General features: G+C 38.9%; 1 protein-coding gene across 10 annotated transcripts in view; it reads right to left on the bottom strand.

Annotated features, from left to right (window-relative positions):
• EML1 (EMAP like 1) overlaps positions 1-14826 on the bottom strand; it is a 204819-nt gene that overhangs the window by 62582 nt on the left and 127411 nt on the right. For all 10 annotated transcript variants that reach the window (XM_082387710.1, XM_082387711.1, XM_082387709.1 and 7 more), the window contains exon 3: positions 9659-9794. In XM_082387710.1, coding sequence (XP_082243836.1) covers positions 9659-9794 — 136 coding nt within the window. The remainder of the gene's footprint in view (positions 1-9658; positions 9795-14826) is intronic.

The raw sequence follows: 14826 nt of genomic DNA on the forward strand, positions 1-14826 counted from the left end.
TTACAACTGATATCACAGAAATAAAAAGGATTATAAGAGACTACTATGAATAAATGCATGCCAACAAATTGAATAAACTAGAAGAAATGAATAAATTCCTAGAAACATACAACCTATAAAGACTGAATCCTGAAGTATTGAAAACTCTGAATAGACCTATAACTAAGTAAGGAGATTGAAGCAGTAATCAAAACTCTCCCAACAAAGCAAAGCCCAGGACCAGATGGCATGACTCCAGAATTCTACCAAACATTTAAAGAACTAATACCAATCCTTCTCAAACTCTTCTAAAGACTAAAGGGGCAGTGGGGGCACATCCAATCTCATTCTAGGAGGCCAGCATTATTCTGATACTAAAAAAAAAAAAAAAAAAAAAAGACACAACAAGAAAAAATACACGCCAATAACTCTGATAAATAATGATGCAAAAATCAACAAAATACTACTAAACTGAATTTAACAGCACATTAAAAGGATTATACACCATGACCAAGTGGGATTTACACCTGTAATGCAAGGATGGTTCAACATAAGAAAATCGATATAATATTGTACATCACATTAAGAGAATGAAAGACAAAAACCACATGATCATCTAAATTGATGCAGAAAAAGCACTTGACAAAACTCAACACTCTTCATGATAAAAACACTCAAACTAAGAATAGAAGAAAACTACCCCAACATAGTAAAAACCATATATGAAAAGCCCACAGTGAGCTCATACTCAATGGTGAAAGACTCAATGGTGAAAGCTTTTCTCCTAAGGTCAGGAACAAGGCAAGGATACTTACTCTCATCACTATTGAACACAGTACTGGAAGTCCTAGCCAGAGTAATAAGACATGTAAAAAAATAAAAGGCATCCACATTGGAAAGGAAGAAGTAAAACTATCTCTGTTTGCAGATGACATGATCTTAGGGAAAACCCTAAAGATTCCACAAAAAAACTGTTAAAACTAATAATTTCACCAAAGTTGCAGAATACAAAAACCAAAACACAGAAATCAGTTGTATTTCTATTCACTAACAATGACCAATCTGAAAAGGAAATTCAGAAAATAATCATAACATTTATGATAGCATCAAAAAGGACAAACTACTTAGGAATAAACTTAACCAAGGAGGTGAAAGACTTGTAGACAGAAAACTACAAAACACTGCTGAAAGAAATCAAAGAAGATACAAATAAATGGAAAGTCATCCTATTTTTGTGGGATTGGAAGACTTAATATGTTAAAATGTCTACACTACCCAAAGTGATTTACAGATTCAATGCAATCCCTATCAAAATACCAATGGCATTTTTTGTAGAAATAGAAAAAAAATCCTAAAATTCATATGGAATCTAAAGGGACCCCCAAATAGCCAAAACAATCTTGAAAAAGAAGAACAAAATTGGAGGACTCACATTTCCTGATTTCAAAACATACTACAAAGTAACAGTAATCAAGACAGTGTGGTACTGGAATAAAGACAGATAATATAGACCAATGGAACAGAATAGAGAGCCCAGAAATAATCCCTTGCATGTATGGGCAAATGATTTTCAGCAAGGGTGCCAATACTACACAAGGGGGAAAGTCAGTTTCATCAACAAATGGTGTAGGGAAAACTGGACATCCACGTGCAAAAGAATGAAGTTGGACCCTTACCTTACGCTACATACAAAAATTAACTTGAAATGTGTTAAAGACCTAGAACTATGAAACTCCTAGAAGAAAACAGGGGGAAAGCTTTAGGACGTTGGATTCAGCAATTATTTCTTGGATATGACACCAAATGTAAAAATAAACAAATGGGACTGCACCAAACTTAAAAACTTCTGTGCAAAGGAAACTATCAATAGAGTGAGAAAGCAATGTATGGAATAGGAGAAAATATTTGTGAATCATGTATCTGGTAAGGGATTAATATCCAGAATATATAAGGAACTCCTACAATTCAACAACAAAAAAATGAATAACCCAATTAAAAATGGGAAAAGGACTTGAATAGAAAATTTTCCAAAAGATATATACAAATGGCCAACAAGCATATGAAAAAGATTCTCAACATCACTAATAATAAGAGAAATGCAAATGAAAACCATAATGAGATATCACCTCACACCCATTAGAATGGCCACTATCAAGAACAGAAAACAACAAATGTGGGCAAGGATGAGGAGAAATTGGAACCCTTGTGCACTGTTAGTGGGAATGTAAAATGGTGCAGTCATTATGGAAAACATTATGGAGGTTCCTCAAAAAATTAAAAATAGAATTACCATATGACTCAGCAATCCCACTTCTGAGTATATATCCAAAAGAATTCAAAGCAGGATCTCAAAGAGATATGTGCACACCTATGTTGATTGCAGCATTATTCACAATAGCCAAGAGGTGGAAGAAACCCTATGTCCATCGACATGAATGGATAAAGAAAAGGTGATATATATGCACAACGGAATGTTATACAGACTTAAAAAAGAAGGAAATCTTGGGACTTCCCTGGTGGTCCAGTGGGTAAGACTCCACGTTCCCTGTGCAGGGGGCCCGGGTTCGATCCCTGGTGGGGGAACTAGATGCTGCATGCTGCAACTAAGAGTCGGCATGCCACAGCTAAAGATCCCGCATGCTGCAACTAAAAGATCATACATGCCGCAGTGAAGATCCCGCGAGCTGTAACTAAGACCTAGCGCAGCCTAAATAAATAAATAAAATACAAAGCCACTTAAAAAAAAAAAAGGAAATACTGTCACATGCTACAATATGAATGAACCTTGATGGTATTATGTTAAGTGAAATAAGTCAGCCACAAAAGGACAAATACTGCATGATTCCACTCATATGAAGTATCTAATGTAGTCAAATCATAGAAACAGAAAGGACAAAGGTGGTCACCAAAAGCTCTGAGGAGGATTTACTGTTGAAGAGATATATTGGGTTGGCCAAAAAGTTTGTTCGGGCTTTTCCTTCCCATCTTAAGGAAAAATCCGAACGAACTTTTTGGCCAACAAATAGTTTCAGTTCTGCAAGACGAAAAAGTTCTGGAGACCTGCTGTACAACAATGAGAATATACTTGACACTAGTGAACTGTACACTTAAAAATGGTTAAGATAGTAAATTTAATGTGATGTGGTTTTTACCACAATTAAAAATAAAAGAAGAAAAAAATGGTAACAGATGGCAACCTGAAACTTAAAAAGTCAGTCTGTCAATCTTATAACATCTAGATGAATAAAAGACAGTCCATATCTACTGCTGCCAATCAGAATCCAGAAGGTCATTTCATGTTGATTATAAATGAACGATTCAAAGAAGTATTAAAAAGGTATGAAATGAGGCTGAGAATTTCATTTTAAAGTTCTAAAAAGCCCTGCAAAACCAATTTTCTTAAAATTCACAAACAATAAGTACATGAAACTCTATCTGATGAAACACAATGCAAATTTGCTTGGTGAAGGATAAGCCTTTACGTATAAACACTATATGTTTAAGAGCTAAGACGGGACTGTTACATTTTCATTCCGAGTCACAACGCAGCATCAAATCTACTCTCACCAGCCCAGTGGGTATCCCAGCACGCTGCAAAGCATACTCACACCCCGAATCCCCAGTGCACATAAAGCAAGTTAGCATTTTTTTTTTTTTTTTTTTTGGGCTGTATTGGGTCTTTGTTTCCGTGCGAGGGCTTTCTCTAGTTGTGGCAAGCGGGGGCCACTCTTTTTTTTTTTTTTTTTAATCAGTCATCAATTTTATACACATCACTTTATACATGTCAATCCCAAATGCCCAATTCAGCACACCACCATCCCCACCCCACTGCAGTTTTCCCCCTTGGTGTCCATATGTCCATTCTCTACATCTGTGTCTCAACTTCTGCCCTGCAACCCGGTTCATCTGTACCATTTTTCTAGGTTCCACGTACATGCATTAATATACGATATTTGTTTTTCTCTTTCTGACTTACTTCACTCTGTATGACAGTCTCTAGATCCATCCACGTCTCAACAAATGACTCAATTTCGTTTCTTTTTATGGCTGAGTAATATTCCATTGTATATATGTACCACAACTTCTTTATCCATTCGTCTGTTGATGGGCATTTAGGTTGCTTCCATGACCTGGCTATTGTAAATAGTGCTGCAATGAACATTCGGGTGCATGTGTCTTTTTGAATTACGGTTTTCTCTGGGTATATGCCCAGTACTGGGATTGCTGGGTCATATGGTAATTCTATTTTTAGTTTTCTAAGGAACCTCTATACTGTTCTCCATAGTGGCTGTATCAATTTACATTCCCACCAACAGTGCAAGAGGGTTCCCTTTTCTCCACACCCTCTCCAGCATTTGTTGTTTGTAGATTTTCTGATGATGCCCATTCTAACTGGTGTGAGGTGATACATCATTGTAGTTTTGATTTGCATTTCTCTAATAATTAGTGATGTTGAGCATCTTTTCATGTGCTTCGTGGCCGTCTGTATGTCTTCTTTGGAGAAATGTCTATTTAGGTCTTCTGCCCATTTTTGGATTGGGTTGTTTGTTTCTTTAATATTGAGCTGCATGAGCTGTTTATATATTTTGGAGATTAATCCTTTGTCCGTTGATTCGTTTGCAAATATTTTCTCCCATTCTGAGGGTTGTCTTTTCGTCTTGTTTATGGTTTCCTTTGCTGTGCAAAAGCTTTGAAGTTTCATTAGGTCCCACTTGTTTATTTCTGTTTTTATTTCCATTACTCTAGGAGGTGGATCAAAAAAGATCTTGCTGTGATTTATGTCAAAGAGTGTTCTTCCTATGTTTTCCTCTAAGAGTTTTATAGTGTCCAGTCTTACATTTAGGTCTCTAATCCATTTTGAGTTTATTTTTGTGTATGGTGTTAGGGAGTGTTCTAATTTCATTCTTTTACATGTAGCTGTCCAGTTTTCCCAGCACCACTTATTGAAGAGACTGTCTTTTCTCCACTGTATATCTTTGCCTCCTTTGTCATAGATTAGTTGACCATAGGTGCGTGGGTTTATCTCTGGGCTTTCTATCTTGTTCCATTGATCCATGTTTCTGTTTTTGTGCCAGTACCATATTGTCTTGATTACTGTAGCTTTGTAGTATAGTCTGAAGTCAGGGAGTCTGATTCCTCCAGCTCCGTTTTTTTCCCTCAAGACTGCTTTGGCTATTCGGGGTCTCTTGTGTCTCCATACAAATTTTAAGATGATTTGTTCTAGTTCCGTAAAAAATGCCATTGGTAATTTGATAGGGATTGTATTGAATCTGTAGATTGCTTTGGGTAGTATAGTCATTTTCACAATGTTGATTCTTCCAATCCGAGAACATGGTATATCTCTCCATCTGTTGGTATCATCTTTAATTTCTTTCATCAGTGTCTTATAGTTTTCTGCATACAGGTCTTTTGTCTCCCTAGGTAGGTTTATTCCTAGGTATTTTATTCTTTTTGTTGCAATGGTAAATGGGAGTGTTTCCATAATTTCTCTTTCAGATTTTTCATCATTAGTGTATAGGAATGCAAGAGATTTCTGTGCATTAATTTTGTATCCTGCAACTTTACCATATTCATTAATTAGCTCTAGCAGTTTTCTGGTGGCAGTTTTAGGATTCTCTATGTATAGTATCATGTCATCTGCAAACAGTGACAGTTTTACGTCTTCTTTTCCAATTTGTATTCCTTTTATTTCTTTTTCTTCTCTCATTGCCGTGGCTAGGACTTCCAGAACTATGTTGAATAACAGTGGTGAGAGTGGACATCCTTGTCTCGTTCCTGATCTTAGAGGAAATGCTTTCAGTTTTTCACCGTTGAGAATGATGTTTGCTGTGGGTTTGTCATATATGGCCTTTATTATGTTGAGGTAGGTTCCCTCTATGCCCACTTTCTGGAGAGTTTTTATCATAAATGGGTGTTGAATTTTGTCAAAAGCTTTTTCTGCATCTATTGAGATGATCATATGGTTTTTCTTCTTCAATTTGTTAATATGGTGTATCACATTGATTGATTTGTGTATACTGAAGAATCCTTGCATCCCTGGAATAAATCCCACTTGATCGTGGTGTATGATCCTTTTAATGTGTTGTTGGATTCTGTTTGCTAGTATTTTGTTGAGGATTTTTGCATCTATATTCATCAGTGATATTGGTCTGTAATTTTCTTTTTTTGTAGTGTCTTTGTCTGGTTTTGATATCAGGGTGATGGTGGCCTCATAGAATGAGTTTGGGAGTGTTAATTCCTCTGCAATTTTTTGGAAGAGTTTGAGAAGGATAGGTATTAGCTCTTCTCTAAATGTTTGATAGATTTCACCTGTGAAGCCATCTGGTCCTGGACTTCTGTTTGTTGGAAGATTTTTAATCACAGTTTCAATTTCATTACTTGTGATTGGTCTGTTCATATTTTCTATTTCTTCCTGGTTCAGTCTTGGAAGGTTATACCTTTCTAAGAATTTGTCCATTTCTTCCAGGTTGTCCATTTTATTGGCATAGAGTTGCTTGTAGTAGTCTCTTAGGATGCTTTGTATTTCTGCAGTGTCTGTTATAACTTCTCCTTTTTCATTTCTGATTTTATTGATTCGAGTCCTCTCCCTCTTTTTCTTGATGACTCTGGCTAATGGCTTATCAATTTTGTTTATCTTCTCAAAGAACCAGCTTTTAGTTTTATTGATCTTTGCTACGGTTTTCTTTGTTTCTATTTCATTTATTTCCACTCTGATCTTTATGATTTCTTTCCTTCTGCTAACTTTGGGTTTTGTTTGTTCTTCTTTCTCTAGTTTCTTTAGGTGTAAGGTTAGATTGTTTACTTGAGATTTTTCTTGTTTCTTTAGGTAGGCTTGTATAGCTATAAACTTCCCTCTTAGAACTGCTTTTGCTGCATCCCATAGGTTTTGGGTCGTCGTGTTTTCATTATCATTTGTCTCTAGGTATTTTTTGATTTCCTCTTTGATTTCTTCAGTGATCTCTTGGTTATTTAGTAACGTATTGTTTAGCCTCCATGTGTTTGTGTTTTTTACGTTTTTTTCCCTGTAATTCATTTCTAATCTCATAGCGTTGTGGTCAGAAAAGATGCTTGATAGGATTTCAATTTTCTTAAATTTACTGAGGCTTGATTTGTGACCCAAGATGTGATCTATCCTGGAGAATGTTCCGTGCGCACTTGAGAAGAACGTGTAATCTGCTGTTTTTGGATGGAATGTCCTATAAATATCAATTAAATCTATCTGGTCTATTGTGTCATTTAAAGCTTCTGTTTCCTTATTTATTTCCATTTTGGATGATCTGTCCATTGGTGTAAGTGAGGTGTTAAAGCCCCCCACTATTATTGTGTTACTGTCGATTTCCTCTTTTATAGCTGTTAGCAGTTGCCTTATGTATTGAGGTGCTCCTATGTTGGGTGCATATATATTTATAATTGTTATATCTTCTTCTTGGATTGATCCCTGGATCATTATGTAGTGTCCTTCCTTGTCTCTTGTAACATTCTTTATTTTAAAGTCTATTTTATCTGATATGAGTATAGCTACTCCAGCTTTCTTTTGATTTCCATTTGCATGGAATATCTTTTTCCATCCTGTCACCTTCAGTCTGTATGTGTCCCTAGGTCTGAAGTGGGTCTCTTGTAGACAGCATATATATGGGTCTTGTTTTTGTATCCATTCAGCAAGCCTGTGTCTTTTGCTTGGAGCATTTAATCCATTCATGTTTAAGGTAATTATCGATATATATGTTCCTATGACCATTTTCTTAATTGTTTTGGGTTTGTTTTTGTAGGTCCTTTCCTTCTCTTGTGTTTCCCACTTAGAGAAGTTCCTTTAGCATATGTTGTAGAGCTGGTTTGGTGGTGCTGAATTCTCTTAGCTTTTGCTTGTCTGTAAAGCTTTTGATTTCTCCATCAAATCTAAATGAGGTCCTTGCCGGGTAGAGTAATCTTGGTTGTAGGTTCTTCCCTTTCATCACTTTAAGTATATCCTGCCACTCCCTTCTGGCTTGTAGAGTTTCTGCTGAGAAATCAGCTGTTAATGTTATGGGAGTTCCCTTGTATGTTATTTGTCGTTTTTCCCTTGCTGCTTTCAATAATTTTTCTTTGTCTTTAATTTTTGCCACTTTGATTACTATGTGTCTCGGTGTGTTTCTCCTTGGGTTTATCCTGTATGGGACTCTCTGCGCTTCCTGGACTTGGGTGGCTATTTCCTTTCCCATGTTAGGGAAGTTTTCGACTATAATCTCTTCAAATATTTTCTCTGGTCCTTTCTCTCTCTCTTCTCCTTCTGGGACCCCTATAATGCGAATGTTATTGCATTTAATGTTGTCCCAGAGGTCTCTAAGGCTGTCTTCATTTCTTTTCATTCTTTTTTCTTTAGTCTGTTCTGCAGCAGTGAATTCTACCATTCTGTCTTCCAGGTCACTTATCCGTTCCTCTGCCTCAGTTATTCTGCTATTGATTCCTTCTAGTGTAGCTTTCATTTCAGTTATTGTATTGGTCATCTCTGTTTGTTTGTTCTTTAATTCTTCTAGGTCTTTGTTAATCATTTCTTGCATCTTCTCAATCTTTGCCTCCGTTCTTATTCCGAGGTCCTGGATCATCTTCACTATCATTATTCTGAATTCTTTTTCTGGAAGGTTGCCTATCTCCACTTCATTTAGTTGTTTTTCTGGGGTTTTTTCTTGTTCCTTCATCTGGTATATAGCCCTCTGCCTTTTCATCTTGTCTATCTTTCTGTAAATGTGGTTTTTGTTCCACAGGCTGCAGGATTGTAGTTTTTCTTGCTTCTGCTGTCTGCCCTCTGGTGGTTGAGGCTATCTAACGGGGGCCACTCTTCATTGCGGTGCACGGGCCTCTCATTATCGCGGCCTCTCTTGTTGCGGAGCACAGGCTCCAGACGCTCAGGCTCAGTAATTGTGGCTCACGGGCCTAGTTGCTCCGCGGCATGTGGGATCTTCCCAGACCAGGGCCCGAACCCGTGTCCCCTGCACTGGCAGGCAGATTCTCAACCACTGCACCACCAGGGAAGCCCAGCAAGTTAGCATTTTAATGAACTTTACGAGTTCTTCTAACAAGCCCATGAGGTAGCATTGCAGAAAGAATTTCTTTAAGGTTTTCTATGCTATATTACTACCAGATATTTCGTTTTTTTAGGGCATAAAAATTTAGAAAACTGGCCTGGCATATAAAATGTACAATTTTAATATGACAACTATGAAATTACAGAAAATTAAGAGCAACCTATGCTCTATCTGACAAACATAAACACCTGAAGCTCCACTGTTAGGCATCATTTAAAAGTACGAGCTTATACAAATTTTACTGATAAAAATTTACGCTCGGTACAGCAATCTGAATTTTGCTATATTCCAAGCCCTTGGGACTTGGGGGCAGCATATTCATTTTTTATATAGGGTATACTCCCACTTGTTTTTCCAAAAGAGAAGTTTAAGTAAAAACACAAAATGGTGCACTGCGGCTTTAGTGAATGAGATTTCAAAGACTGTATGATTACAACTAAAAAAACGCAGAAAAATAAATCGACATGGTTCCTGTTTTGGCAACACACCAAATAGTGTGCTTTTATAAGCTTTAACTCAAAGGAGAAATTTTAAAGTGTCATATAAAAGAGTAATACTTATTTTAGCATCTGAGCCAGAACTGCTTTCAGAGTTCATCTAAGGCGCTTCTTGCCTACCTTTTGGCTGTGGCAGGTACAGCGGTTTCTTTCCTGGCCCCCGAGGGGGCTGGCAGGGAGCCACTGGCTTTCTTTGGTACCACAGTGCCGTTGTTGACGGTGGTTCTTAAAGGCAAGGTCTGCACCAGTGGTCTTGCTGTAAGACAAGCAGAAAAGGCAATCAGAACTTTCGCCTTTTCAAGGAAACTCCTTACAGGACTTAAGATAATGTAGAAAGAAAAAGGACGTCCATTTCAAATGCTAGCAGAATCGACAAAGGTGCAAAGACAACGGAGCTTTTCAACAATGGTGCTGAAACAATGAACCCGGACACCAACCTCAGACCTTACACAAAAATTAACTCAGAAGGGACCACTGGCCTATGTGTAAAATGCAAAACTATAAAACTTCTAGATGAAAATATAGGAGAAAAATCTGGGTGACCTTGGGTTTGGTGATGGGTTTTTAGATACAATACCAAAAGCACATCCATGAAAGGAAAAATTGATAGCTTGGACCTCATTAAAATGAAAACAACAACAAAACTTTTGCTCTGTAAAAGACATCATTAAGAGGATGAAAAGACAATTTATAGACTGGGGGAAATATTTGCCAATCACATAGCTGATAAAGGACTTGTATACAGAATATAAAAAGAACTCTTAAAATTCGACAATAAGAAAATGAAGAGCCCAATTAAAAAAATGGGCAAAAGATCTGAACAGAAACCTCACCAAAGAATATATACAGATGGCAAATAAGCATATGAAAAGATGCTCAACATCTTTTATCATTAGGGAAATGCAAATTAAAACAATAATGAGATATCTCTATTACACCTATTAGGATGGCTAAAATCCAAAACACAGACAACATACCAACTGCTGGCCAGGATGCAGACCAACAGGAACTCTCCTTCATTGCTGGTGGGAATGCAAAATGGTACAGCCACTTGGGAAGCCAGTTTGGCAGTTTCTTACAAAGTTGAGGCTTATAAATTTTCCCATAGGATCCAGTAATTGTGCTTACACTAAGTATTAACCCAAATGATTTGAAAACTTATGTCTACACAAAAGTTTCATTTAATATTTATAGCAAGCTTTATTTATAACTGTGAAAACTGGAAGCAACCAAGATGTCCTTCAGTTGGTGATGGATAAACAAACTGTGGTCCATCCAGACAATGGAATAGGATTCAGTGATAACAGGAATGAACCAATCCACACAACCGTGGTTGAGTCTTAAATCCGTATTGCCAAGTGAAAGGAGCCAGTCTGAGAGGCTATATACTACATGATTCCATTTAAAATGACATTCTACAAAAGGTTAAACTATAGAGACAGAAAGTGGATCAGTGGTTGCCAGAGACTGGGGGTGGTGTCACTAGGTGAAGCACAGAGATTCTTCAGGGTGGTAAAGCTATTCTGTGTGATATCGTAGTGGTGGATGTGTGAGGCTATGCATTTGTCAAAACCCACAGACCCTTACAGCACAAAGAGTGAACCTTAATACACGCAAATACAATAATAGCCAATAAGGAGATAGGGGAACCCCATGACGGAATGCAGACTGTGACAAAAGAATCTAACTGCATTACAACTGCATTACAAACATGCAATGTAACGGAAGGGGGTGGAGAGGAAAGGTGCAGACAAAGTAATTCTGGTAATGAGCACAGACTGGAAGACTACAAAAGGAACTGCACATAAGCACTGTATTCTAGTTGGTAAAGTTGTTTCCCACAGGGCCATATGGTAGGAGCCAGGCTTCTCACTGTTGGAGAGGGAGGTTACAGACCAGCAAGGGGGGAAGGCTAGAATGAACCAGGTGGAATGGAGAAGAGGAGGAGACATCAGTGTGAACTCATGTCTAGCTTAATAGAGACAGAGACACACAGAGACGTAATTATAGGTAAGTCTGTGTACATGGGTTGTATAAACACATCTATTTCCCAGCTCTGTCTGCTGAGAGACCCAGGGCCCAAACCTGGGTTTCTAATACCATTCTACAGCAAAAGGAACCAGGGCTCCTTGGGGAAGCACCTGAATCCAGGGCTGAGACAGGGAATATCCAACATGAGCCTGGAGCATCTTATGGTGCCAGAAAGTAAGGAAGTGCTCACAAAACCCACACTGATGGGGGTGTGGCAAAGGGACCCAGGAGCCAATGGGAAGAGCCAAAGCCACAATAATGTGAGCAACAGAATAAATAGAGTAGTACTGGATTATACCCCCAACTATCAAATAAATATCCACAGGTTCACACTGATATAAATACATGATGGAATAAATACATGAGGAGGACAAATCCCCAGGCAGAAGAATTCTGAATAATTTATGTAGATACTTTGTCCTTGAGATGGTGGAGCATATTCTCCACTCTTTCCGTGTGGGCCGTGCATAGTGACTTCCTTCTAAACCATGCAGAGCGGAGATGTGGCGAGAAGGAGAAACCTAACAAACACATCTCAGGTGATCAAGGTCAACATCAACAGTGGTAAGTCATGTTCATAGTACACATCCTTGGTAGATGTGATGAGAATGGCACCTTACCCCTGTGGTCTTTCTCGCTAAACCCACCCCCAGTCTAATCATGAGAAAAACATCAGACAAACTCAAATTGAAGGACAGTCAATGGATTATCTAAGCAGTACTCCTCAGAACTGTCAAGGTCATCAAGAGCAAGGAAAATCTGAGAAACTGTCAGTTCAGAGGAGCCTAAGGAGGGACCATGACTAAATATAATCCCAAATGGGATCCTGGGACCAAAAAAGGACATAAGGGATAAACTAAGGAAATCTGAATAAAGTATGCCCCTTGATTGAAAATAATGTATCAATATCGTGCCATTAGTTGTGACAAATGCGCCATGCTAATATAAGATGTTAATAATAGGGGAAACCGGGTGCAGGAGATATGGGAACCATCTGTATTCTGCTTGCAACGTTTCTGTAAATCTAAAACTACTCTAAAATTAAAAGTTTATTTTAAAATGCTAGCAGAATTTATTTTCTTCATCCCAGAATTAAATCTACCTCAGTGCAGGCTCTTAAAGACACTACCAGTGACAAAACTGCCTAGAATGTCAAAATTTTAATATATTGAAACTTTTCAGTGCCTAAAGCTGAGGGCCAGACTACCTTTTTTTTTTTTTAATTGTGAAAGAGACTTTAAAAAGCCACCGTCAGGCCCCTCCAGCCAGAGCAGAACACCCTTCTCCACTCTCTCCAAGCGCTCTCTTTCCTCATTCCCTGAACACCTGCTCCAGCCAAGGGCCTAGACCAGGGCTCAGAGCTAATATTCCACAGTGAAAATACCACAGTTCCAAAACAGAGATCCTGAATCTTTCCTAACACACACAATCCGCTCCCCGTGCTGATGTCCACTCTCTGCAGGGACAGAACCCTTCCCAAGTAGGAAGAAATGCCATCCTGGGCCTCCCTGGTGGCGCAGTGGTTGAGAATCTGCCTGCTAATGCAGAGGACATGGGTTCGAGCCCTGGTCTGGGAAGATCCCACATGCCACGGAGCAACTAAGCCCGTGCGCCACAACTACTGAGCCTGCGCGTCTGGAGCCTGTGCTCCGCAACAAGAGAGGCCGCGATAGTGAGAGGCCCACGCACCGCGATGAAGAGTGGCCCCTGCTTGCCGCAACTAGAGAAAGCCGTCGCACAGAAACGAAGACCCAACACAGCCATAAATAAATAAATAAATAAATAAAAATTAAAAAAAAAAGAAATGCCATCCTCACCTCATCTCTATCTCCTCTTTCTACTTCACCTACCATTTCAGTCTCCATTCTGTCTTTTGTTTTTTAAATACATGTACTGTGTTAGTGTCCTCCCCAAAATTCACGTCCACTCAGAACCTCAGAATGTGATCTTATTAGGAAACAGTGTCTTTGAAGATGTAATTGGTTAAGATGAGGTCATACTGGATTTGGGTGGGCCCTGAATCCAATGACTCGTGTCCTTTCAAGAAGCCCATGTGTATATATGTACATATAATGGAATACTACTCAGCCATAAAAAAGAATGAAATAATGCCATTTGCAGCAACATGGATGGAACTAGAGATGATCATACTAAGTGAAGTAAGTCAGACAGAGAAAGACAAATACAATATGATTACACTTACATGAGGAATCTAAAATATGACACAAATAAACTTATCTACGAAACAGAAACAGACTCACAGACATAGAGAAGAGACGTGTTTGCCAAGGGAAGGAGGGGTGGGGGAGGGATGGATTGGGAGTTTGGGAGTAGCAGGTGCAAACTATTATATATAGAATGGATAAACAAGGTCCTACTGTATAGCACGGTGAACTATATTCAATATCTTGTGATAAACCATACAGAAAAGAATATGAAAAAGAATGGCATTGACATATATACACTACCAAATGTAAAATAGATAGCTAGTGGGAAGCAGCAGCATAGCACAGGGAGATCAGCTCGGTGCTTTGTGACCACCTAGAGGGATGGCACGGGGAGGGTGGGAGGGAGATGCAAGAGGGAGGGGATATGGGGATATATGTATACGTATAGCTGATTCACTTCGTTATACAGCAGCAACTAACACAACAATGTAAAGCAATTATACTCCAATAAAGATGTTAAAAAAAAAAGACTAGTAATACAAGAAAAAAAAAAGAATGCATGTATATGAATAACTGAATCACTTTGCTGTACAGCAGAAATTAACACAACATTGTAAATCAACTATACTTCAATAAGATAAATTAAGGGGAAAAAAAGAGGCCCAGGTGAAGATGCATAAGGAGGAGAGCTCGCCACGTAAAGACAGAGGCAAGAGACTGGAGTGGCACGTCCTCTAGCCAAGGACAGACAGCAGCCACGAAGCCCGGCAACAGGCATGGACCAGTTTCTCCCTCAGAGCCTCCAGGAGGGACAATGTTGCCAGCACCCTGATTTCAGCCCGGTGGCACTGACTTCAGACATCTGGTCTCCAGAACTGTGAGGGAGTCAATTTCTGTTTGTACTAATTCACAACAGAGGCCCTAGGGAGTGACTACAGTACGCATATCAGCTTGCTGGGCGTCTTTCATTCCAGTGTCACCATCTCTGCAGTGGCTCCCCCAGCACAGCTCCTAGAACCGAGGGCTGGTTTCCCAGTGCACTCAGCCGGTTCTGTTCAGGCCAATCTCCTTAAAAACATCCCTCATCCA

Source organism: Balaenoptera borealis (genome assembly GCF_965194805.1).
Source record: "Balaenoptera borealis genome assembly, chromosome: 3".
Taxonomy (NCBI): Eukaryota; Metazoa; Chordata; class Mammalia; order Artiodactyla; family Balaenopteridae; genus Balaenoptera; species Balaenoptera borealis.